Here is a 22,756-nt window from a genome sequence, read left to right as displayed (position 1 = left end):
GATGTGTTTCAGGTATTATCCTAAAAAATATGAGGTTTGCCTTCTTTTCTTCATGATGCAAATTTTATGCACATGACCATAATGGTACATTACTTTACTTTCTTCACCTTAACTTGGCCCAGATTTTGGTCCTTTTGCACTTATTTCCCATGGCTCAGTGTCAGAAAATGACAGCAGCAACAATGGTTCTACATCCTATTCACAACATTTCTCTGTGGTCACCATCACATTAACTAGTTACAACTCAGCACTCAAGATTGAGTTAAGGCAATTTTTGGCCAAGTTAACATGAAAAGAGTATTTGATAACATATATTACCGGCACTGATAATATAATGCCACAGACTAAATGACTACTATGTGAAACCACGCTAACCTTTCTGTCCATCAAGACCACGCAGACCTTGGGGTCCAGGGGCTCCAATGGGTCCAGGCAGTCCAATGTTACCTTTGTCTCCTTTCTGACCATCCAGTCCACCTAAACCAGTATTTCCTTTCTCACCTTTGCTACCAGGGAATCCAAGAATACCTATGGCCCAAGACAAAAGTAAAATTAATCATCATTATCATATCATTAATATCATTATCATCACTCCCCCTTTTTTTAGTGATGAAGTGAGGCATGAATCTAATAACAATAATAATAATAATAATAATACATCTATCAATCTTTCTATTGCAACACGCCTTAATCCCGTAAGGGGTGGCCACAAACAAATCGCCTCCATGTCGCCCCATCCCTTGCCATTTCACTGCCCTGCTCCCAGCTCACATCCCCCCTCTCTCATATACCTCTCCACTCCATCCCTCCATCTCATTCTCAGCCTCTCCCTCCCTCTCCCCCTCTCCACCTAATTCACATACACTCTCCTCATTAGTCTCTCACTTTCCGTCCTCTCCACGGCCTAAACACCTCAATGTGTTTCTCCTAACACTTCCTATCACATCCACATCCACACCACAACGCTCCTTCATTTTCTTATTTGTCAGTGTGTCTCTCCATGTGACTCCACATGCTCTTCTCAAATAACACATTTCCACTGCTCTCACTCTTGACTTGTGTCCCTCCAACAAGGTCCAAACTTCACTTCCATTTGTTAGAGTTGGTATAACAATACTGTCATGCAGTAACTTTTTCACTTCCATGCTCACTTCCCTGTTTCTTATCACTGCTTTCAAAGAACCAGCAACCTTTCCTCTTTGTTGTACCCTTTCAAGCACTGCATCCTCTAAACTTCCATCCTTACTCATCACACTACCCAAATACCTAAACGCACTCACATTTTCCACTTCCTCCTCATCAAACCTCACTTTACATTCAGTTACTTCATTTCTCTCAAAGATCATACCTTTACTCTTCCCAACATTCACCTTTAGAGTCAGTGTCTTACACACTCTCCCAAACTCATTCACCATGTCTTGCAGCTCCCCTTCGCCTTCACTTAACAACTTAGCAACACAGTATCATCTGCAAACAACAGTACAGGGAGTTTCCACACACTGATGTACATACAAACATCATCTAATTCTGTGTTGCCCCATGAGATGCGTAGGAACCTGGGGATAGGCAAGTTGGTCCTGACATTTAAGATAAGATTGACCAGCCTCACACATCCTGGGTGGCATTACATGAGTAAAAAATCCCAACCATCCCTTGGATATAAACCTACACAGGCTCAATCCAGCTGGAGTGCCTTAATTACCCACTAAACCACCAGGTGTCATAGTTTGGCTATATGGTTACCACACAGTGTAGTAAATGGTTTGCTGGTGTACAGGAAACCATTTGGCTTGTCACTCAGTGTAGAGTCACCCATAGACAGAAGGTAGAAGAAAAAAAGAAGTAAAGAAAGACAGAAGAGGAAGGAAGGAAAGAAGGAAGGAGAGGAAAGGGCAATCACCTGAGAGCAGCACTACATTGTGTGAGCAGATAGTGAGCACCCCCACCTACCACTTTAATAATAATAATAAAGGGAAAAAAAAAGAGAAAATATGACATATGGAGAACCAATCAACAACATACTCAATGAAACAGACCACATACCCATATTCTCACCATTAAAATCTTCAATATCTTGTCTCCATATCACAGGCATAATTGTCCACACACTTGTGTGCTTCATACATATCAGAGTAACATATCAGAGTAAGTCTAACAACTATCATTAAAAGAAAAAAAAAAAAAAAATCATACTCCTCCATACAAAATTCATCCACCCTGCTATACTTACCAAAAATCAAATCTCATTCATCTCAATCACTAGTGTGAACAATCTTGCTCTTTAAAGAATATATCTATTTGCCTGTCTATCTACTGTATTGCAGGACACCGTAATACAGGAAGGGTTGATCATGAACAAATTGTCTCCATGTTACCCTGTCCTCTCCCATCCAGCTGCCCTTCCTCCAACTCACACCATCCTCATTCATATAACTTTTCACCCCAACCCTCAATGAAACTAGAATTAACAAAATTGAAATCTCTCACTCATCCCCATCACTGGTGTGAACAACTGTACCTTTTACACAACTATATTTCCCCCCAAATTCAAGTCTCTCGCTTATCCTCAACTACCAAGTACAGTAGCTGTATTTAAGCCTTTCAATCATCTCCACCAACAGAGTAAATAATCTTACCCTTTTCTCCAGTGGGACCATCTTTTCCAGGAAGACCTGGAAGTCCTTTCTCTCCCTTACTCCCTGGAGCTCCTGGAATACCTGGGCGGCCAATACCAGGACGTCCATCAAAACCTCTGTCACCTAAAGAAAGAGTGATCTTTAGTACATGCATTAAAGTTTACACTACAGACTGTCCTCATTACACTCTTAAGCTCACTGTACATAGTCCTTATGCTTGTGTCCACTTTAAACAGTCCTTTATCATCTTAAGTTCACTCTCCAGATAGCCTTGTAGTACTCTGCAGTTCATTATACAGACATTCCTAGATATATGTCAAGGATGTGTTCCAAAATACTGTATCATAATTTCCTCAAACAACCAGTACTGTAGATGAAAAGAAAATGGGTAAATCAACTTAAATTTGTATGCAGAAACTGAATTTAAGATGCTGTTTATAATATTCTGTATACAGTACTTATCTACAAAAAAATAAGTAATTAAATAAAAATAGGTATAATGGGTAAAATATACAGTAAAAGTCCTCTCCTTCAGCAGCTGGTCTTACAGTATTTCTGTTCTTTTGGTGGTTTTAATAAATATTCCCACTACAAAAGTTCTCTGCTCTTCTAGCACATATGCTGAGCCGATTGGATAATTTGGTACTGTTGGCACTAGATCTAGCACTTTTCATAAAAATTTAGCACTTTTCATAATAATTAGTACCGATAAATATTAGATTTTCTTCTATATCTATTGCATTTTGTTCCAATTTGGTGTGAAAATTTGAACAGTTTACCTATAGCTTAGTGCATTTTAAAGCTGAGCTTAGCACTTTTGGAGAGTTCTGCTTCCCAACACTGCATGTGCCATTGGCCATCATGACTCATGAGTGTCTGGCTTTGTGGGCGGGACCTTTCGAAAGCTTGGAAACTTTGTTGTGCTGTTTTTCGGTCATCCTCTTGCTCTCGTGTTGCGGTATGGCCTCTACTAGTGGAAAGTCTACTGGTGTTGTGAAAAAATAAACCCATAAGGTGCTGACTATCACCAAGAAGATTAAATTATTGAAAAAAAATTGGAGGCAGGTGTTCCTAGGGAGAAGATAATGGAAGATATTGGTGTGAGCTCTTCCACTATTTACGACCTTAAGAAACAGATGGCTGATTTAGTGCTCAAGGGTGAGTAATAATACTTGCTAGACACTGTGATTGCACTGTGGTGACCGACCATGATTGCTAGAAATTTTTTGGCAGGTTTTCCCGGTCATTCGTCAGTTTCTGCTCGAGGGACCTGCTTGGTCTCAACAATGCCGAATGAGAAGACTTTTATTGTAATGAGGATGTGCTATAAGTTATTGCATATTTCATATAACAATGTATAATCGTAAGGGGAGAATGGATGTAGATAGGCTGGTGAAATGGGGCATATAACAATGTATACTTGTAAGGAAAGGATGGATGTACACAGGAAGAAAGGGCTAAAATAACATTGTATAATCATATGGAGATGACGGCTGTAGATGGGAAGGTGAAAAATGGTTACATAACAATGTATAAGTGAGAATGGATGTACAGAGGCTGGTGAAAGTGGTATATGGAGTGAGTTTTAGGGTTGAAGGAAAAATGAAGGCATAGGATTAATCCTTATCAATTATATCAAGCTCATACAGGCAGACAATCTATTTTTATTATGTCCCTCCCTTCCCCTAGAATATGACATGCAATATTTAGTTTACATCCAGGTCCCCAACTGTACTACTGGATGTATAGGAACAAGAGGAAAACAAATTCAGTCCAAGGGTCTGACCGGCCTAAGGTGTGGTCAGTCAAGAAAAAGGTGGAGAAATATGGTAAATGAGTATGTAAGAAAGCCAAGTGTGCAAGTTGATATAGCAATGGAACAGAGCCCCTTCAACCTGAGGACATTATTTAACTTTATTCTTGCTTTCTTCAGATGATTTTATTCAGATGATGGTAGGTGGGGGTGCTCACCAACCACTTACTCGATGTAGTGCTGCTTTGGGTGTCTGCCCTTTCCTCTCTTCCTCTTCTTTCTTTCCTTAAGTCTTTCCTCTTCCTTCTCCCTATGGGTGACTTGACACTCCCTCCTCAGTCTTTCCTTCCTTCATTCTTTCCTCTTCCTTCTGCCTACGGGTGACTCTACATTAAGTGACATGCCAAATGGTTTCCTGTACACCAGGAAGCCATTTACTATGCTGGGTGGTAACCATATAAATAAATAATGGCACCTAGTGCTTTAGTGGGTAACTAAGGTGCTCCAACTGGATTGAGCCTGTTTAGGTTTATATCCATGGGATGGTTGGGGTTTATTGCTTACAAAATGCCACTCAGGGATACGTGAGACTGGTCACTCTCATCTTAAATGTCAGGATCAACTTGCCTAGCCCCGGGCTGCTATGCTCCTAATGGGGCAATATAGGATTGGATGACGGATGGATGGAGGAAAGGTTTTTTGATCTGAAGAGGGGTTAGATCATACCCTTCATTACCTGGGAGCTCTCTGTTAAATAAAATAGTCTGACATCAGCCAGAATAAAAAATGTCAGACATCCCCAGTTTCAAAGGGTTAAAAACAATTAAGAACTTCAGTTGCTGTTGTTGTTTTTGCCACAGGCTCATCTGGACATAAGCACAGTGGACTGCAGGAAACCAGCCACTTCAGCCAAGCACTCCCTGAAATCTTTTGTTGTGGTTCAGTTGAAGAATTTTCTGTGCTGTGAATGTGAGATACATGAGGTGAGTAGGTGTGCTGTGCTGTGGGGGGGCTGCATTACAGTGGAGGCATAGTGGACAATACCAGTGTAATGTGCTACGGTCCTTACATCTTTACAGCATTAAAAACCGTCACCCAGGATTTTCTCCATTTAGTATGTAAATTCATTATTAAATTATTATTGTTCATAATTTCTCACAACTGGAATTCTGCCAATGGACTTAGCTTCTTGAATGAGGGTCATTACTCATTCAATCTGATACATCTCTCATATTTTATTCTTGCTATCTCCGGATGAAATTACTGAGTTGGGGGGACTTTTTCAACCGAGGAGAATAGTATTAGCTAATCCATTCACATCTACAGTTGAATAAAGTTGGTGAATTAAATCATGCAGTGTTAACTGCATCACAGCAAAGGGTCAATGCAACTTATCCTTGGATCTTGGTAACTCTGGGAAACCTGGCAGGCCTATCAATGCAACTTATTCTTGAGCCCTGAGAAGAACACTTGGCTGGCCTGTCAGTGCAACTTACCCTTTAATCCTGGGCGGCCAGGGAAACCTGACTGGCCTGACTCTCCAGGATTACCGGGAGGCCCCTGGGGACCCATCTGCCCTTTAACTCCTCGAGGCCCAGACAATCCTTGCGGGCCCGGTGGACCAGGATTACCACGGGGGCCAGGGGGACCACTGAAGCCCTAGAACAATGATTAATTCATTGATTATTAGCCACTTCACTGGTCTGCTGAAGTCTTACAGATATTAGTAATCCAGCATAGTGATGGTCAACTGTGTAAGACCTATTAGTATGCCAGTACAGTACAGTACTCCCTTTCTTTTAGCGGAGGTTCCGTCAGAGAGATTCCCATGAATATCAAAATTCAGTGAATACTTGTCATGTCCTCCAAAGGGACCCTGCAATAGCAACAAACCTATATGGTGCCTTATCAGCTCTTTCCATTGCCCCAAAACATCATAAAACATTTGACCGTATACTGTCTATAAATTTATAAATGAAGCTAATTATAACTCAGTATAATACTGTACCCACTATTAACCATGAAGTATTTATCTTACCTCTTACCTTAAGTTCTGATCTCCACTCTGTTCTTAAGCACTTGACGAATGTATTAGTATTTATCATCTACCAGTATGCTGTTTGGGATTTGGCACCCCTTTTTAACGTGACAGCGTTCAGATTTACTTTATCAGATAGGTATATGTGAAGTTACAGAATGTGGTGAAATTTTTTGGCCTATCTGGAGCCAGGATTCCATGGACTTAAATTATTAGTGAATGGAAGTGTGGCCCATTGAATTGGATGTATATTTGTAAATATTCATGTATTTCCACTATTAAATAAATACAGTATCATCATCATCTGGACCTCCTTTCCCACCCTACGGCAGGGTGAGAAGTTGCTACTCCTCACCCTGCCCCAGGGTGGGAAAGGAGGTCCAGATGATGCTGATACTGTATTTATTTAACAATGAAAATACATGAATATTTACAAATATATCTACATATCTTTCACTGTCACCTTGTTCTCATTAGCAGGAGATCAACTGGTTGTTGTTTGCCATCAATGCATTTGGTGTGGTGTAATAACTCCATGCTCAGGTTATTGTTTATTTATGATATATTAAGGATAATGCACACTTATCTAAGTCTGCATTATTGCAATCTTGTAGGAATATTGAAATCTTAAAGAGTGATGCAATACGTGTGTGTGAAACAAGCGGAAAAAGGTGTCAGAGGTTAATATTTACAGTGATTACATCATAATTTACTTGAATGTCAATTGCACAGAGCTTGAACAGTGACACAAATCATGTAAAAGAAATATTTTAGGAGACTGTTGCCTACCAACTTCAGAATCTTATCACACTGTCTTGTAAAGTTGTATACTGTTCAGTTTCCAACACCGTGACTGTCTTCGAGAACACGTGCAACTTTTTTAAAAACTCATTTCAGTGAGTAACTTACAGACCTGCTGAATGTTAGCAGGTTTTATGTCATACTGTACAGTATATTGTTGTGTTTCCATCACCACAATCATCTCATAACACCTGCACACACTGTGTTTTTGAGGATAAATTGTTGTGCTACATACGTTTCTCACAACAATTCTTGTTTCTGTGGTCATTTAAACTGAGAATAATTTAGGGAAATGAAAATGGCAGTGATTTTATGAATTATGGTATGGTATTGTATAATTTTACTAACTTTGGCATATGATGAATACTGTACTTTCATATGAATCAGCTAGAATTACAACTAGGTAATCCTGAGACAAGGATCTTTTTATACAGATGACTTTTCTGCCAAGCTGGCAACAATGGCACAGCCCAAGTGGGACAAACAAATAATGAGTGCAGGCCAGGTGAGAAAGTGTGGGAAGGGTTGTGCAGGCGGGAGTAGTGCATCATGTGGAACCCCACTGATGCTCTCTAGCGCTTCTCAGATGTTTTTGAAGAATGGCCATTTGCTCTCCACAAATAACCAAACCCAGCAAAGCAAACTCCGTAACGAGGGAGGGACTACTGTATATGATAAACTACATAAGACCTGTATGCAATACTGTACTGTATATTATACACTGTCTAAGAGTAATCAGTATGTCAGCATTGTATATGATAAACTCACTGGTGTGCTAAAGAGCAGTACCAATCAGAATGTCAGTATACTACAAGATAAAGTCACTGACCATGTCCAACTAAGTTACTTTTTAAAACTAACTCGCTATCTAAATTATCACATTTCTCTCATAAAAATCGCTTAACTTCGACAACGCTTCCTACATATGAAAGTAGGTGAAAAGGAGATGTAAATGTGCAAAGCAGGTGGAGATCAAAGTAGCTGAATGAAGAAAGAAGACTGGTGATATGAAGACCTTTATAGATGCATAATGAAGATACTACACACTCCTGTATAAGGATAACTGACAGCTCTTATACCTATATAAAAAAGATCCTTGTCTCCTCAGGATTATCTGTGCTTCATTAGGAATTCCAGGGAAAAGGATATGCGCCAGCTTTGATACTTTGTGTCTTGTAGGAAATAAAAAAGATAAGAAAAACTACAGGTATTTTGAAAATACAAACAATTTGCAACTTATCCCCCCTTTCTGTAAGAGCCATCATTATTTATCAGGCTTGAGATTATAGCTAACTGACAAAAAGTACTGATTTTTGCATCACCACCATTAGTATGCAAGCTTTATGCTCTCTTTACCAACCTGTTCACGTCTGTTCTCTCCACATGAACAAATCATCTTGCCTATGCACACCCTCATCCACTGTTATTAACACTCCATCCATGCCACACTATTGTCTCATGCCCATATGATAATCTGGGTACCAACATATTCATGCAACCCTCTTGCAGTCTCTATACACAATCCCCTGTTGCCTATCAAGGTCTTTCCAGGCCCTCACTTTCCACAATGACATGAGAGCTTGTCTACCTTTACTGAGTCCTTGGCAGGCATAAAGTTCAGATCCAGGACTTAGACACCAATTTTTCAAGTGGTCATTTGAGGATTACGTGCTCCATATGTGCCACCAAGTGGGTTGGTGGAGGGTTAATGCCCCTTCCCATAAAACAACTAATTCAAAGGCAAACAGTCATCCCTTATGGGATTATGGCATCTGGCTACAGACAGATAGATTAAACAGACATTTAAGGACAGTGGGATTCATCATGGTTCCATAATCCCCTCCTCAAAAAGAAAAGGCATGGATAAATCAGAATACCTACCGTCAAACCGGCCAAGCCAATATCTCCCTTATCTCCTTTGGCTCCTCTTTCACCTGGCAGACCCTGAGGTCCTGGCTTGTAATCACATATTTCGCCTACTTCTGCATCAACTCCTGGTAAACCTGGTTGACCTCTATCACCCTTCTCTCCATCTCGACCATCGAAACCTTTATCGCCTTTCCTACATCGCCCTGGATCTCCTTTTGGTCCAGGTCTCCCATCCAGACCACTTCGACCTGCCCATTGAATAATACTTGTACAAATTTGGGGAATGAAATAATAATTATACAACATGTGCCTGTACAATCAAATGAATTACACATTTACAAGCAAATTACTAATATGTACATACTTTGGTGCCAGTGTATACTTGTATAATAACACTGACACTCTTGAACAGCTGGATGCAACAGCCACATAATGGAAATTTCCCTTCCCATTGGCAATTCAGATGAAGGTATCACATCAAAAACTATGTATTTATGGATCACCTAGTAAAATGGGTGGCAGTACTAAGCCAGACAGTCCTATGTGATAAGTGATATACTGAGATTCCAAAGGATAAAAGAAAAAGTTTCTGTCCCGGCAATGGCCCAATACTTCTTAAAAGAGCTCTATACATTGGTTACTCAACATAAGATTCAGCATTTTACCTTACACCATCCAGAAGCATTCAAGCCAAGAAGCCTTTAAGTTTGCACAAAGTTAAGAGAGGTACACAACCAATGGTTCCTATCTAATGATCCTAAACCAGAAGCTGAGGTCAAAGAGGCAATTTTATGGCAGTGATGAAGTGAGGTTACTCGTATCAACACCAGAGGTCTTTAAGGTAACAAAACTTAGCCAAGTTGTTCCTTACAGCTTTAGGAGTCAAATATTTGAACCTAAACACTCCCAGGTCTATGATATTCCCAAGGGTCTTACAAGGCTCTCTCTGTGAGAAAAATGGGCTCTGGTGTAATGGGGTCTATAAAAGCCCATGTTGCTTAGAGGCAAAGCGGGGATCCTCTCTTTGGCTCAGTGGTAACATATGCATGTATGAAGTGCGAGGCCCTGAGATCACATCTCAGTCAGACCAGTGATTAACCCTCTCAGACACAGTCACGCGATCCACGTTTCATGGGGATTGATTTCAAGATAATCAGTCACTCGAATCACGTTTCTACGCACAAAAAAATTAGCCAAAAAAAAAGTTTCTGGCGAAATCGCGTCAAATTTTGATGCATTGTAGCGACTACTGCTCTTTCCAATGGTAAGGCATTGGCAACACTAAGCTGCCTCACTGGGCCCAGCACGTAGCGATATACCTCAGTCTCTTCCAAGCAGCCAAGCGGAGGGTTGCATTGTGTCTTCAGTCACTTTAAACTCCTACTAATTCTCCCCCTCCTGCCCGAGCCGAAGCCCCTACGGACTCAGTGTGATAATGCAATATTTGTGAGCACATTTGTATGTGATATTGTCGACTGAACATAGATATATGTCACGAAAAGGAATTGTGTCCGTTATGAAGCATTAGGCTTACGAGCCGATATGCGTGTTCACTGTTGCGGGGTTTCGCCTCTCGCCCTCCCCAAGGCCCATGGCATGATTACAAATATGTATATAATGAAGCCAATGCCTTAAGTGTATTTTGTGTGAAAGATATTGTGGCTGGCTTGCTGAAATTACGGAACCATAATGTGGAATGGGGCAGGCATCACGTACAGTTTTTATAGACGGGAAGGAAGAATTAGAGGTGTTTAGTGATGGAATTATTGTGAATCTGATAGTGAAAATGCGTATGGAATTGTGTGAAATATACGTCAAACATGCTGCGGGTGTTCGTCAAGGAGTGTGGTGTGTGCCAATACAAAAGAGTAGCAGTGAGTGTTCACAGAGAAATATTTCATGCATTCACTGACTTAGCTAAAACAAAATGCAAGTGTCAGAGACAAGAAATATGCCACAGCCACATATACATACGTATGTCGTGCAGCGAATGTTCGTGGAGAAATCTACTGTGTGGATTGCATGTGTTTTAGGCAAATGTATCGCAAGGAGAGAAGAAAATACGCTGCAGCCACAGACACACACATACACACACTCACCCACACGCACACGCTCACCCACATGCACACGCTCACCCACACGCACAAGCTCACCCACACACACACACGAACCGCCGGAGAGAGAGGTCGTCCCAGGCATCGCTGCTAACCTTGAGTAGTTCCAGGAATTTTGTCTGTCCTGTCTCCTAGGGTCTTTCTTTAAATTTAAAATAATGAAAGTTGGTAGACTACCAAAAATGTAAAGATTTGTTGGCAATAGTATACATGAATGTTTGTGGCTTATTCGGTAACAGCTGTTTAGGTACTTTACCGGTACGTTAAAGATGGCCGAAAATGTAAACAATGAGGGAATGGAATTTCAAGGATTTGACGCTAATACTAATGTCATGGACCTGGTGAAAACATTAATTATGAGGATTAGTGAACTCGAAAAAAAAGTAGAGAATCTAGTGATAAAGGATGTGTCAGGAAATACGGAAACCACCATACAGAGTCTAATCCAGTCCAACGAAACAGCCAATGAAGAGATTAAGAATTTGAAGAGGGAAAATGTTGAACTGAGGAGGAAACTTGAAGAGAGTACTAATAAAACGGAGAAGGTGAGTAATGTACTAGAAGAACACAAGGCAAAGTGGGCACACGTAGAAGAAGAACAGAAAGAAGTGGTTAGCTTAAGAGAGATCATCCAGGAAGAAAGGGAAATGAACAAGAAAGAAATGGAAGAAAATGTAGTGAAAATACTGAAGAAAAAAGAAAATAGTGAGAGAAACTGTAGAAAGGAACAGATGTGTGGTAGTATTTGGAAACAGGGAAGAGGAAGAAAAGGTTAGGTTCACAAGACTCGAGAGAGACACGAACATGGTGAGAGGAATATTAGGCAAGATTGACCCCGAAGGAGACAAGTGGGTAAAAGAAATTGAGGAAGTAAGGAGGATAGGGCCTTATAAGAAAGGGGAAACAAGACCAATGAGAGTCAAGTTTACATCAGAAAGTGTAATAAATGAGATACTTAAAGTGACCTGGAAATTAAGCAAAGAGGCGGGGATGGAAAATATTATAATAAGAAAAGATCTGAATGAAGAAGAAAGAGAAGTTTTAAAATCATTAAAGGAAGAAGTAAAGGAAAAAAATGATAAGAGGACAGAGGAAGAACGTAATACTTTTTTTTGGAGAGTATTGGATATGAAAGTAAGGAAATGGTATTTAAGGAAATAGAAGTGAAGGAAACTAGGGGGATGGTTGTGAAAGATCAGAAGTTGAGGAAGTGGTACGGACAGAGAGTAGGAGAGAAGAGGGTATTAATAATGTCAAAAATAATTTGAAGGTGATGTATACTAATGTTGATGGTTTCATATCGACAAGGATCGAAATTAATGATTTCTTGAGAGAACATGAACCTGATGTCATGTGCTTTGTAGAGACCAAATTAAGAGAAGATATTGATGTTCATTTGGGAGATGGTAAATACAAACTGTGGAGAAAAGACAGAAAAGAAAAAAAGGGAGGAGGAGTGATGATAGCAGTGAAGAACAACATAAATGTAGATACTGTGGAAATGGGAGAAGGCAGGGCTGAAGTGATATATATGACATTAGAAACTGGAGAGAATGTTAAGAGAGATATGGCGGTAGTGTATGTTCCCCCAAAGACGAGAGCATGGAAGGACGACAAATACCATGAGATGTTGTCAGATATGGCTAGCTACTTGCAAAAAATAATTGAGAAAAGCAATAATATAATTTTGGTGGGTGACTTTAATTGTAAAGAGGTGAACTGGGAGGAATGGTACTCGGGAGGCGGCGAGGATTCGTGGGGTACTATGTTATTAAATATAATAATGAATAATGTGATGACGCAGTGGGTCAAAGAAGAGACACGGTTTCGAGGTGAGGACACACCAGCAAGGTTAGATTTACTGTTCACCAAAGAACCCGATGTAATAGAATCATTGGAATATCTCTGTCCTTTGGGAAAAAGTGATCACGTGGTCATTGAGTTCCAGATGTTAATAGGAAACGTTGAGCCAAGAGACGAGCTTCATAGACAGGGAAGATACAACTTTGGCAAAGCAAATTTTACAGGATTGAGAAACTTTTTTGAAAATGAGGATTGGAGAAAATTCAGAGAAACAAGAGAGATACAGAGGAAGTGGGATATCTTTCTAGACCTCTATAATTTGGGAGTGGAAAAATTTGTACCAAGAGTAAGAGGGAAAGAAAACAGGAAAAAGGAGTGGTTTAATAGAAGGTGTATGATAGCCAAAAAAAAGAGAGATAAGGCGTGGAACAATTGGAGAAAGAGAGGTAACGACAGAACAAAGGAAGAATATAAAAGAACAAGAAACGAATACACAAGAATACGTAGGGAAGAAGAAAGGAATTTTGAAAAAGGTATAATTGACAAATGCAAGGATGAACCCAAACTGTTTTATAGATTTGTTAATGGCAAACTGAAACAAAAGGAAGGAATCACCAAGCTGAAAGTAGATGGAGAGGTCTTTAAGGATGCGGCAATGCAAGCAGAAATAATGAACAAACGTTTCCAGTCAGTTTTCACTAAAGAAAAGGAGCTTGTGGAAGGGGAGGGAGTGATTAGAAATGTTCCGGTGATGAAAGATATAAAAGTGGAGGTGCAGGAAGTGTATAAATTACTGGAAAATCAAGATGTAAGGAAAGCCCCAGGACCTGATGGAATTTCTAATTGGGTACTGAAGGAATGCAGAGAACAACTGGCGGATAAAATTCACAGCTTAATTGTATGCTCACTGGAAGAGGGGAAAGTGCCAAAAGAATGGAAGAGGGCAAATGTGGTACCAATTTACAAGGGAGGAAACAGGGAAGAACCCCTGAATTATAGACCAGTGTCTCTAACCAGCATGGTCGCAAAATTGTGTGAGAAAATCCTGAAAGACAGATGGATAAAATATCTGGAAGAGATGAATATTTTGGCTGAATGTCAGTTTGGATTCAGAAGTGGAAGGTCATGTGTTTCAAACTTGTTGAGCTTTTACTCAAGAGCGATTGATGTGGTACAGGAGAGAGATGGTTGGGTGGATTGTGTGTACTTAGACTTAGAGAAGGCCTTTGACAAGGTACCTCATAAGAGACTAATGTGGAAACTAGAATATATAGGAGGACTAAAGGGGAAACTTCTGGAATGGATGAGAGACTTTTTGAGAGACAGACAAATGAGGACAGTAATAAAGGAAAAGATGTCTGGATGGAGGGAAGTAACAAGTGGAGTCCCTCAAGGCTCAGTGTTGGCGCCAGTAATGTTCCTGATTTACATAAATGATATGGTAGATGGAGTGAACAGTTATGCGAGTCTGTTTGCTGATGATGTAAAGATCTTGAGGAAGATAGAGGTTGAGGAGGATTGTAAAATACTGCAGGAGGATTTGGATAGGATACACAATTGGAGCCGGACGTGGGAAATGAAATTTAATGTAAAGAAATGTAAAATATTGGAAATGGGTAAAAGTACCAGGAGACCATCACTGAATTATTTTTTGGGTAATGAATTAATCACAAAAAGGAGAGAAGAGAAAGATTTGGGAGTGCTGGTCCAAGATAGTTTGTCACCAGAAAAGCACATTAACAAGATAGTTGGAGAGACTTATAAGCTCTTGACTAACATAAGAGTAGCATTTCATTATATGGATGAGGAAATGATGAAAAAATTGATAGTGGCCATGATCCGCCCCAGGTTAGAATATGCAGCGGTAGTGTGGTCCCCACAAAAAGAAAGATATAAACAAGATTGAGAGAATACAAAGAACAGCAACCAAGATGGTCCCCAGTCTGACAGACCTGTCATACAGAGAGAGGCTGGAAAAACTGGATTTGCCTTCGTTACAGGAAAGGAGAAAGAGGGGAGACATGATTGCGGTGTTCAGGACCATGGTGGGAGTAGATAAAATTGACAAAGAAGATCTGTTTGTATGGGATAAGAGAGCAACAAGAGGGCATGGAATGAAATTGAAAAAGTCAAGCTGCTTGAAGGATATCAAGAAATATAGCTTTCCTTACAGAAGTATAGACTTATGGAATAGCCTGGACAAAGAGATCGTCCAGTCTAAAAACTTAAACGAGTTTAAAGTTAAATTCGACTTATTGAGAAACAGCGACGGAAACCCACGAGCATAGTACATTCCGTGTATATCACAATTAGGTATATTCTTAAATATTTAGAACGACTCAGACAAAGAGGTGGTGCATGAGAAAAACATTCATGTGTGTAAAGGTAGACTTGATAAATGTGGATATGGAGACAGGACAACACGAGCATTGCTCAATTCCTGTATACTACAAATAGGTAAATACAAATAGGTAAATGCACACACACACGCTCACCCACACACGCACACGCTCACACACTACATAACTCCTCATCTTCAAGCTACTGCTGGCATCTCAACACCTCTGGAGGAAGTGAGTTATCCATATTTTGTTGATCTGTACATTGACCTATTTCTATAGTTCAATATTTTTTACACAAATAAATAATGCTTTTTACATACACACATATGAGATGGATGAAAGTTCAGCTTCTTTGTCAGAACCTAGCAAAAAGACTAGTGGTCATGTCGAGTTTCTGACAGCACTATCAAAAACCTTATGATATTTTACGTGTATACTTTGAGTAAAAAAAGAAAATAATATAACGTAACGAGCGAAAATATGTAGCCGTGGGTGAGGTAGGGAAAGTGATTTTTATCTCGCGTGCGGGTGAGGAAGAGTATTCTACGTTTGTCGTCCAATTACTCCAAAACTATTGAACGTATCAATTTCCCGTAAGAACCATGATAAAGAGCAGTAAATTCTACTTATGTTCATTTGCAGAATATAAGCCTCTGGGAGCATTCTCTGTTGGAAAAGTTGGGGGAACAGACTTTCGGTAAAGTCGAAAGCGCTCGGAGGAGTAATCTCACTTTGTCGGCCAATTACTCGAAAACTATATCTATGATAAGAATTCGTTGTTACGTAGGCGGGAATATTGCACATGCTGTGCACACATCACGAAAGTGACGTACGGACGTGAGTTCCCAGTCGTTTTTGGCAATTTACTCGAGAAGTATGGGACATATGGAAACCAAGAGGTGCCCATTAGAAAGCTGGTGAAATTCTGCATAATATTATGCAATAAAAACATAACATCTGGAAGAAAATTTCCATATTAGAGCTCCTTGATTTTTTTTCAAAAATGGCTTTCAGTTTTTGGCTATTTTCTCAAAAACTACAAATCGTATCAACACCGGATTTATCTCTTTAGAAAGCTGATGAAATTCTCTATCAAAACTTCTAATAACATTTTCACGTATGATGGAAAACACTCGAATGGTGATGTTGGGAAGTGAACGTGACATAGCAAAATTTTATTCACGGCCGCCTAATGTTGTTTTATTCGTGTTTTCCTGTTTTTTTGTGGTGCTTATCAGCTATAACAAACATTGACGAATAAGATGACATAGGTTTCAAGGCAGTATATTGATGTTTGGGTGGCAAATATAAGGAGAGAATACGTATTATTTGCCGCGCGCGGGCAGCCGGGCCGGGCAGCTTTGCAAAAAAAAGTCATGCACCGGAAAACTTACTGAAACTTATCGTGCGTGAGAGGGTTAATTTGCTAAGTTTCATTTCAGTTATTACATTGGTGGCAGCGGTGGGATGTGAGGTGAGGCTTCGAGGGCAATGATGATGCTGGTTAGCTAACAGCGTTCTAGTCCTCGCATCCTGGGAATGAGCTGTTCAGTGTGGTCCACAGCGTCCCCATTGGTGGCCTCCGATGCCAAGATACTGCACTTGAAACTCACCAAATTAATCACATAGGGGAGAAGAGAGTGATGTAATGGGATTTCTAAAAGCCTACATTGTTTAGAGGCAAAGAAGGGATCCTCTCTTTGGCTCAGTGGTAACGTGCGCGCGTATGATGCGTAAGGGTCTGAGATCGAATCTTGGTCAGATCAGTGACTAATTTGTTAAGTTTCATTTTGGTTATTACACTGGGATGAACAAACTCCACTGCCTAATTAAGATATTTTTAACTCTCCAGTTCTGACTTTCGGAAATCAGTTAACAATATGTTGTACATAAATAAAAGAATATAAAGTAACATGCATTAAGGAAATGGGTGAAAATTTACCGACTGGTCCACCGTTGCCCTTAATGCCTGGGAGTCCCTGAAGCCCTGGTCTGCCTGGAAAGCCTCGTTCACCCTTCTGTCCTTTTGAACCAGGAATACCAGGCCGTCCGTCATCTCCTTGAGGACCTGGAGGCCCTGGGAATGCAATGGCAGCTTCTCCCTTGTCACCTTTAATTCCTGCCACACCTGGCCGGCCCGGCAATCCCTATTGAAGGAGTGTGTTCTTTCATCATCATCATCTTCCCAACCTCTTTCCCCACCAAAAGACGAGGTGAGGTACGATACAGAGCAAGAAAAACCTTGACAGAGGGAGAACTAATCAATAGCATGTCCAATTAAATGAGCCATATTTTCATTCACTCACCATGCAAGCTCTCAGAATCCTGACTCCACCTCATAGGCAAGTACAGTACCCACACTTATATAATGGTGAATTACAGATATCTGAGAATGAAAATTATTCCTGGACAGTACAGTACAAGATATTCACCTTCTGCACAACCTGTGCTACAGCTTAGCTTACAGAAATGGTTAATGAGGAACTCTGCATCATTATTATTTGCTTGATAATACAGATACAGAATATGAATAAAATCAGAAGCATCATATACACCAAATATATCTATCAAGAGTGACAGCGGACCAATGATTTAAGGAAATTGCTGTGAACTGACAGATCAATAAAAATTTCTTGTTAAGTTCCGGTTACAGTACCTATGTTAAATATGGCATGTCACGCAGAAACCATCCCTAATCCTTATTTTACAGACAACAGTGATGAAAGTGTTATAACACTGAATCATAAAGCACCTTCATTTGTGTGGAGCTCAAAACCAATTTGCCACTGCAGGTCTAAAAGATGTGTGAATGTCACACAATTATGATGTTTTCTTTCCTTTCAAATCTACACAACTTGACCTATTGCACTGTGGGTGGCAATGAATTTAGAGCAAAGTAACAGAATCATTGTTAGCTTATTCTTGGTACTTGGAAGTGGGGAATGAGAAAACTTGGCTTGGAGGATGGTTAGGGTGGTTATGGCTATGTATGTAGGTGCTCACACCCAGGTAAGAGTGAATGGAGATTTGAGTGATGAGTTTTCCGTGAATGTTGGTGTTCATCAGGGGTCAGTTTTGAGTCCCATGTTGTTTATCATGGTACCTGAAGCACTCTCACGTGACTTTAGAAACGGACTCCCGTGGGAGATGTTGTCTGCTGATGATTTGGTGTTGATTGCAGAGAACGAAAAGGAGGTGGAGGAAAGGTTTAGGAAGTAGAGAGATGGTATGGGGCACAAGGGCTTAAGGGTAAATTCAGATAAAACAAAAGTGATGATATCTAGGGTTGGTGGTGGTTCTGTCAAAGATGAGGGAGAGTGGCCATTTGCAGTTTGCCACAAGGGTGTGGGAAGTAATTCCATCTTGTGCAGTGTTTGTGATAAATGGGTGCACAAGAGATGTAGTGGTATCAGAGGTAGACTGTGAGATAATGCTGATTATATATGCACAGTGTGTCGGGGAGAGCAGATGGAGATTGTCAGGCGTGAAAGGATTGAACTTGCTGGTGAATCTCTTGAGTGTGTGGAAGAATTTTGTTATTTGGGAGACATGTTGTGTGCTGGAGGTGGGGCTGGACCTACCTCTGTGGCTAGGGTGAGAAGTGGTTGGAAGAAGTTCAGGGAGCTCTTGCCTCTCCTGACATTGAGAGGACTCTCCCTATGTGCTAAGGGGTCTTTGTATGCTGCATGTGTTAAGAGTGTAATGCTGTATGGTAGTGAGACCTGGGCAGTAAAGGAGGAGGATATTTGCCGGCTCAGACGTACAGAAATAACAATGATTAGATGGATGTGTAGTGAGTCCCTGCGTGTAAGGTCTGGGGGGGCTGGGTTTACGATGGAAGAGTTTAGAGGTAGGATGGGACTGGAGTGTATTGGTGTTGTGATGAGGAGAGGTAGATTGAGATGGTTTGGACATGTGGAGAGGATGAGGGATGATAATTGGGTGCAGAAGGTGAGAAGTGTTAATATTGGGGGTGGGGTTATGAGGGGTAGACCGGGAAAGACATGGGACGAGGTCATTAAGTGTGACCTCAGGGTTAAGGGACTGAACAGGGAGGCTGCAATGGATCGTGCAGCAAGGAGAGCTGCCATTAGGTGACCATGGCCGACGCATGCAAGCATGTTGGAGCCTTTAAAAACAAAACGAAACTGCTAAATGATTTTATTCAGCTTAGGAGATACTTCTGAAATGGAGAGGTTAGGCGTAGTCTTTAGAAATCCTTTCAGGACAGGATGTCTGTCATCAACCTGAATACAACTGTCTTGAAAGAACAGACTTTAAAAAATAAGTCACTGGACTGAAATCATTAAAAGACTGAAGTGATTAAAAGAACTTGATTTTATACCTAACATAAGAATAAAATCAAATAGGGAAACACATCAAACCAGCTCTAGGCATTTCAGGATAAGCTCAATTCAATCAGTGAATAACTGAGAGTTGTGAATAAAAATAAAACTGCAAATGACGAGGTTCTATGCTATAACATTTACGAAATACTGCAACCTTATAACTACACTGTAATGTTCAGTTACATGCAACTGTAAGTAAGAGCTTTACAAACACACGAGCAGTCCTTGTTACAGTAAAGGAGGAAATCTAAGATATCACAACATTTCATCTACAACTGCTGCAGCAAATTGGCTTACACTAGCAATTCAGTTTTATGGGTAGCAGTGAAATTTAAATCTTCTTCTTTTGTACTTAAAACAAAAAAGGAGGTAACAAAAAAAAGGCTACTTACAAAGGGGATCGAATATGGCAAATGTAATGCTAACTACCCTAATGGTTGAGAAGCACCATGATCTCAACCCTTGCCAGCTGCTTACAATACATACACACATACATACACATAATATACATACATATAGTTTGTACATACTTACCTCTTTGCCAGGGTTACCAGGAACTCCAGGGGGACCATCCTCACCTGGTTCCCCTGGGTATCCAACAGTTCCAGGTGGACCTCTTGGGCCTTGTGTCCCTGGTATGCCTGGAGGTCCAACACTTCCCTTCACACCCTTTTCACACTCTCCACACTCACAGTCAAGCCCAGGTTCACCCTTTGCTCCATTACGTCCTGATGAATAAAGCTGTGTATTAGTCTGAGCTTGGTTTACTTTTTCACCTCTACCACTTCTTTCTTTTCCTATCACTATACCTTCTACCTCCACATGCCATTAAGTTGTACTTTTCTTACTCATCAATGCCCTTAAAATTTACCCTACAGGTTTAGCATTTTTAATTACACACTCCTCATTTGCACTCAAGTTTTCAAAATTTATTTGCTTACAATTAATTAACCTTAACTACACAAATATCTTTTGCTCATATTCACCTGCCAAACTGCTATTTCTCAACTTCTCCAACCTCAGTCTTTCACTCTGAGTACTCTTTGTTTCCCCCTTATTCCCCAAGGTCTCCATTTCACCTCATATACCACAATCATATGGTTGGCTAAGTCCTTACACCTCTCATTCAGCCTGTCCCAAAGAAGGGTGACCATTCCCAGCCCTCTAACTATCCCCCAGTTGCTTTAACATACTGTATTTCAAAAGTTTTTGAGTACATTCTTAATCCTATCACAACCTTCTTTCTGACTGTTAGTACGGGTTCCACCACGGACGCTCCACTGGCGATCTTCTCACCTATCTTTCGGACTCCTGGTCATCTTCCTTTTGGGACTATGGCAAAAGCTTTGCCATTGCACTTGACATCTCAAACGCTTTCGATCGAGTCTGACATAAATCTTTAATTTCCAAGCTACCCTCTTACAGTTCCTATCCTTCTATCTGTGCCTTCATCTATAGCTTCCTTTCTGGTTGTTCTATAGCCGCTGTTGTAGACGGCCACCATTCACCTAGAGCTATCAATAGTGGTGTTCCTCAAGACTCTGTCCTATCTCCAACTCTCATCCTTTTATTCATCGATGACCCTCTAAGCTGTACATCTAACCCAGTCCACTCATACACTGATGACTCCACCCTTCACCTTACCATTCACTTCCCGCAGTGTCCATCTCAACAGTTACTTCAACAAACAAGGGATGAGGCTATGGAACACCTAATGTCTGACTTGGCTCACATCACTAATTGGGCTAAAAATAACCTTGTTGTTTTTAATGCATCTAAGACTAAGTTCTTACATCTATCAACCAGACAAAATCTCCCACAGAAGTATCCATCAATTTTTAACAATAGCCAGCTCAATCCTGCATCATCTTTAAACATACTTGGGGTTTCTTCTCTCAGAATTTATCTTGGAAAGAACATATTACCTCTCTTGTAAAATCTGCTTCCAAGAGGTTGGGCGTGCTAAGCTGACTCCATATCTTCTTTACCCCTGCACAGTTGTTGACTTTATACATGGGTTTTATTTGCCTCTGTGTAGAGTACAACTCTCATGTGTGGGGAGGCTCACCACACACAGCTCTTCTTAATGGGGTGGAGTCAAAGGCTTTTCATCTCATTAACACTCCTCCTCTTACTGGCTCCCTTCAACCTTTGTTTCTTTGCCACACTGTTGCATCTTTATCTCTTTTCTATTGCTACTTCAATTATCACTGCTCCTCTGAACTGCCTGCTTGCATCCCTCCACCACTATGGCGGGCACATAGCACCCATCTAACAACAAACTCTCATCCCTTTGCTGTCCAACTCTCTAATGCCAGAGTTAACTGCTACTCCCAGTCCTTCACGTATGCAACAGGTCATCTCTGGAACTGTCTCCCACTGTCTGTCTTTCCTATTGCCTATGATCTCCAGTCTTTCAAACGTACTGTGTCCAGGCATCTCGAAATGACTGGAGCTTGAATTTGGCTCTCTGTTGTCTTGTTTCTTTCTTTCTTGTAGGGAGCAGTTTGCTGGCCCCTGGCCTTTGGTTCCTTCCTTGCATTAACCCCTAAGTACAGTACTAACAGGATCGATTGATCCTTTCCCGGAATTTCGCTAGATGCTTAATATGATCGATAGAGGAACCTTTGTACAAAACTGCAGACACTAGGTTTTGGCCTGATTGTGATGTATATCGATGCAAACCAATGAGAACCAAGTCCTGAGTAGGGAGGGGGAGGATCTGGGCCCCTACCCATGGTTGTGGGGGGTGATTCCCCCACCACTCTCTCGCCACCTTCCTCTTACCCAATACCTTTGTTCCCTCTTCCCCTCCGTCACCTCTGACCGCCTCCTGCTCCCTGCCTCCCCCTCCCCCATCATCCTCCATCATGCCACCATGGTTCCCCCCCTTTCCCCCCCTCCCCCATCATCCTCCATCATGCCACCATGGTTCCCCCCCTTTCCCCCCCTCCCTGTCTCCCTCGGGAGGGTTATATCCCCTCTACCCTCCCTCCACACCCCTATACTCCCTCTCTGCCTTTCCTCTTTGTCTTGTAGTGTCTGTCTCCC

At 40.9% G+C, this 22,756-nt stretch overlaps 1 protein-coding gene across 1 annotated transcript in view; it reads right to left on the bottom strand.

Moving 5' to 3' along the window:
* Positions 1–22,756, bottom strand: part of Col4a1 (Collagen type IV alpha 1) — a 70,072-nt gene that overhangs the window by 22,614 nt on the left and 24,702 nt on the right. The window contains exons 11-16 of the mRNA XM_080267891.1: positions 20,240–20,433; positions 17,299–17,503; positions 9,110–9,345; positions 5,886–6,048; positions 2,637–2,759; positions 376–528 (exon numbers count right to left, since the gene is read on the bottom strand). Of these exons, the coding sequence (XP_080124017.1) occupies positions 376–528; positions 2,637–2,759; positions 5,886–6,048; positions 9,110–9,345; positions 17,299–17,503; positions 20,240–20,433 (1,074 nt within the window). The remainder of the gene's footprint in view (positions 1–375; positions 529–2,636; positions 2,760–5,885; positions 6,049–9,109; positions 9,346–17,298; positions 17,504–20,239; positions 20,434–22,756) is intronic.

This window comes from Coenobita brevimanus, chromosome 25 (genome assembly GCF_032717465.1).
Source record: "Coenobita brevimanus isolate Jiangsu-jjx chromosome 25, ASM3271746v2, whole genome shotgun sequence".
Classification (NCBI taxonomy): Eukaryota; Metazoa; Arthropoda; class Malacostraca; order Decapoda; family Coenobitidae; genus Coenobita; species Coenobita brevimanus.
Note: the sequence above shows the minus strand (reverse complement) of the source record. Positions and strands in the feature narration are given on the sequence as shown.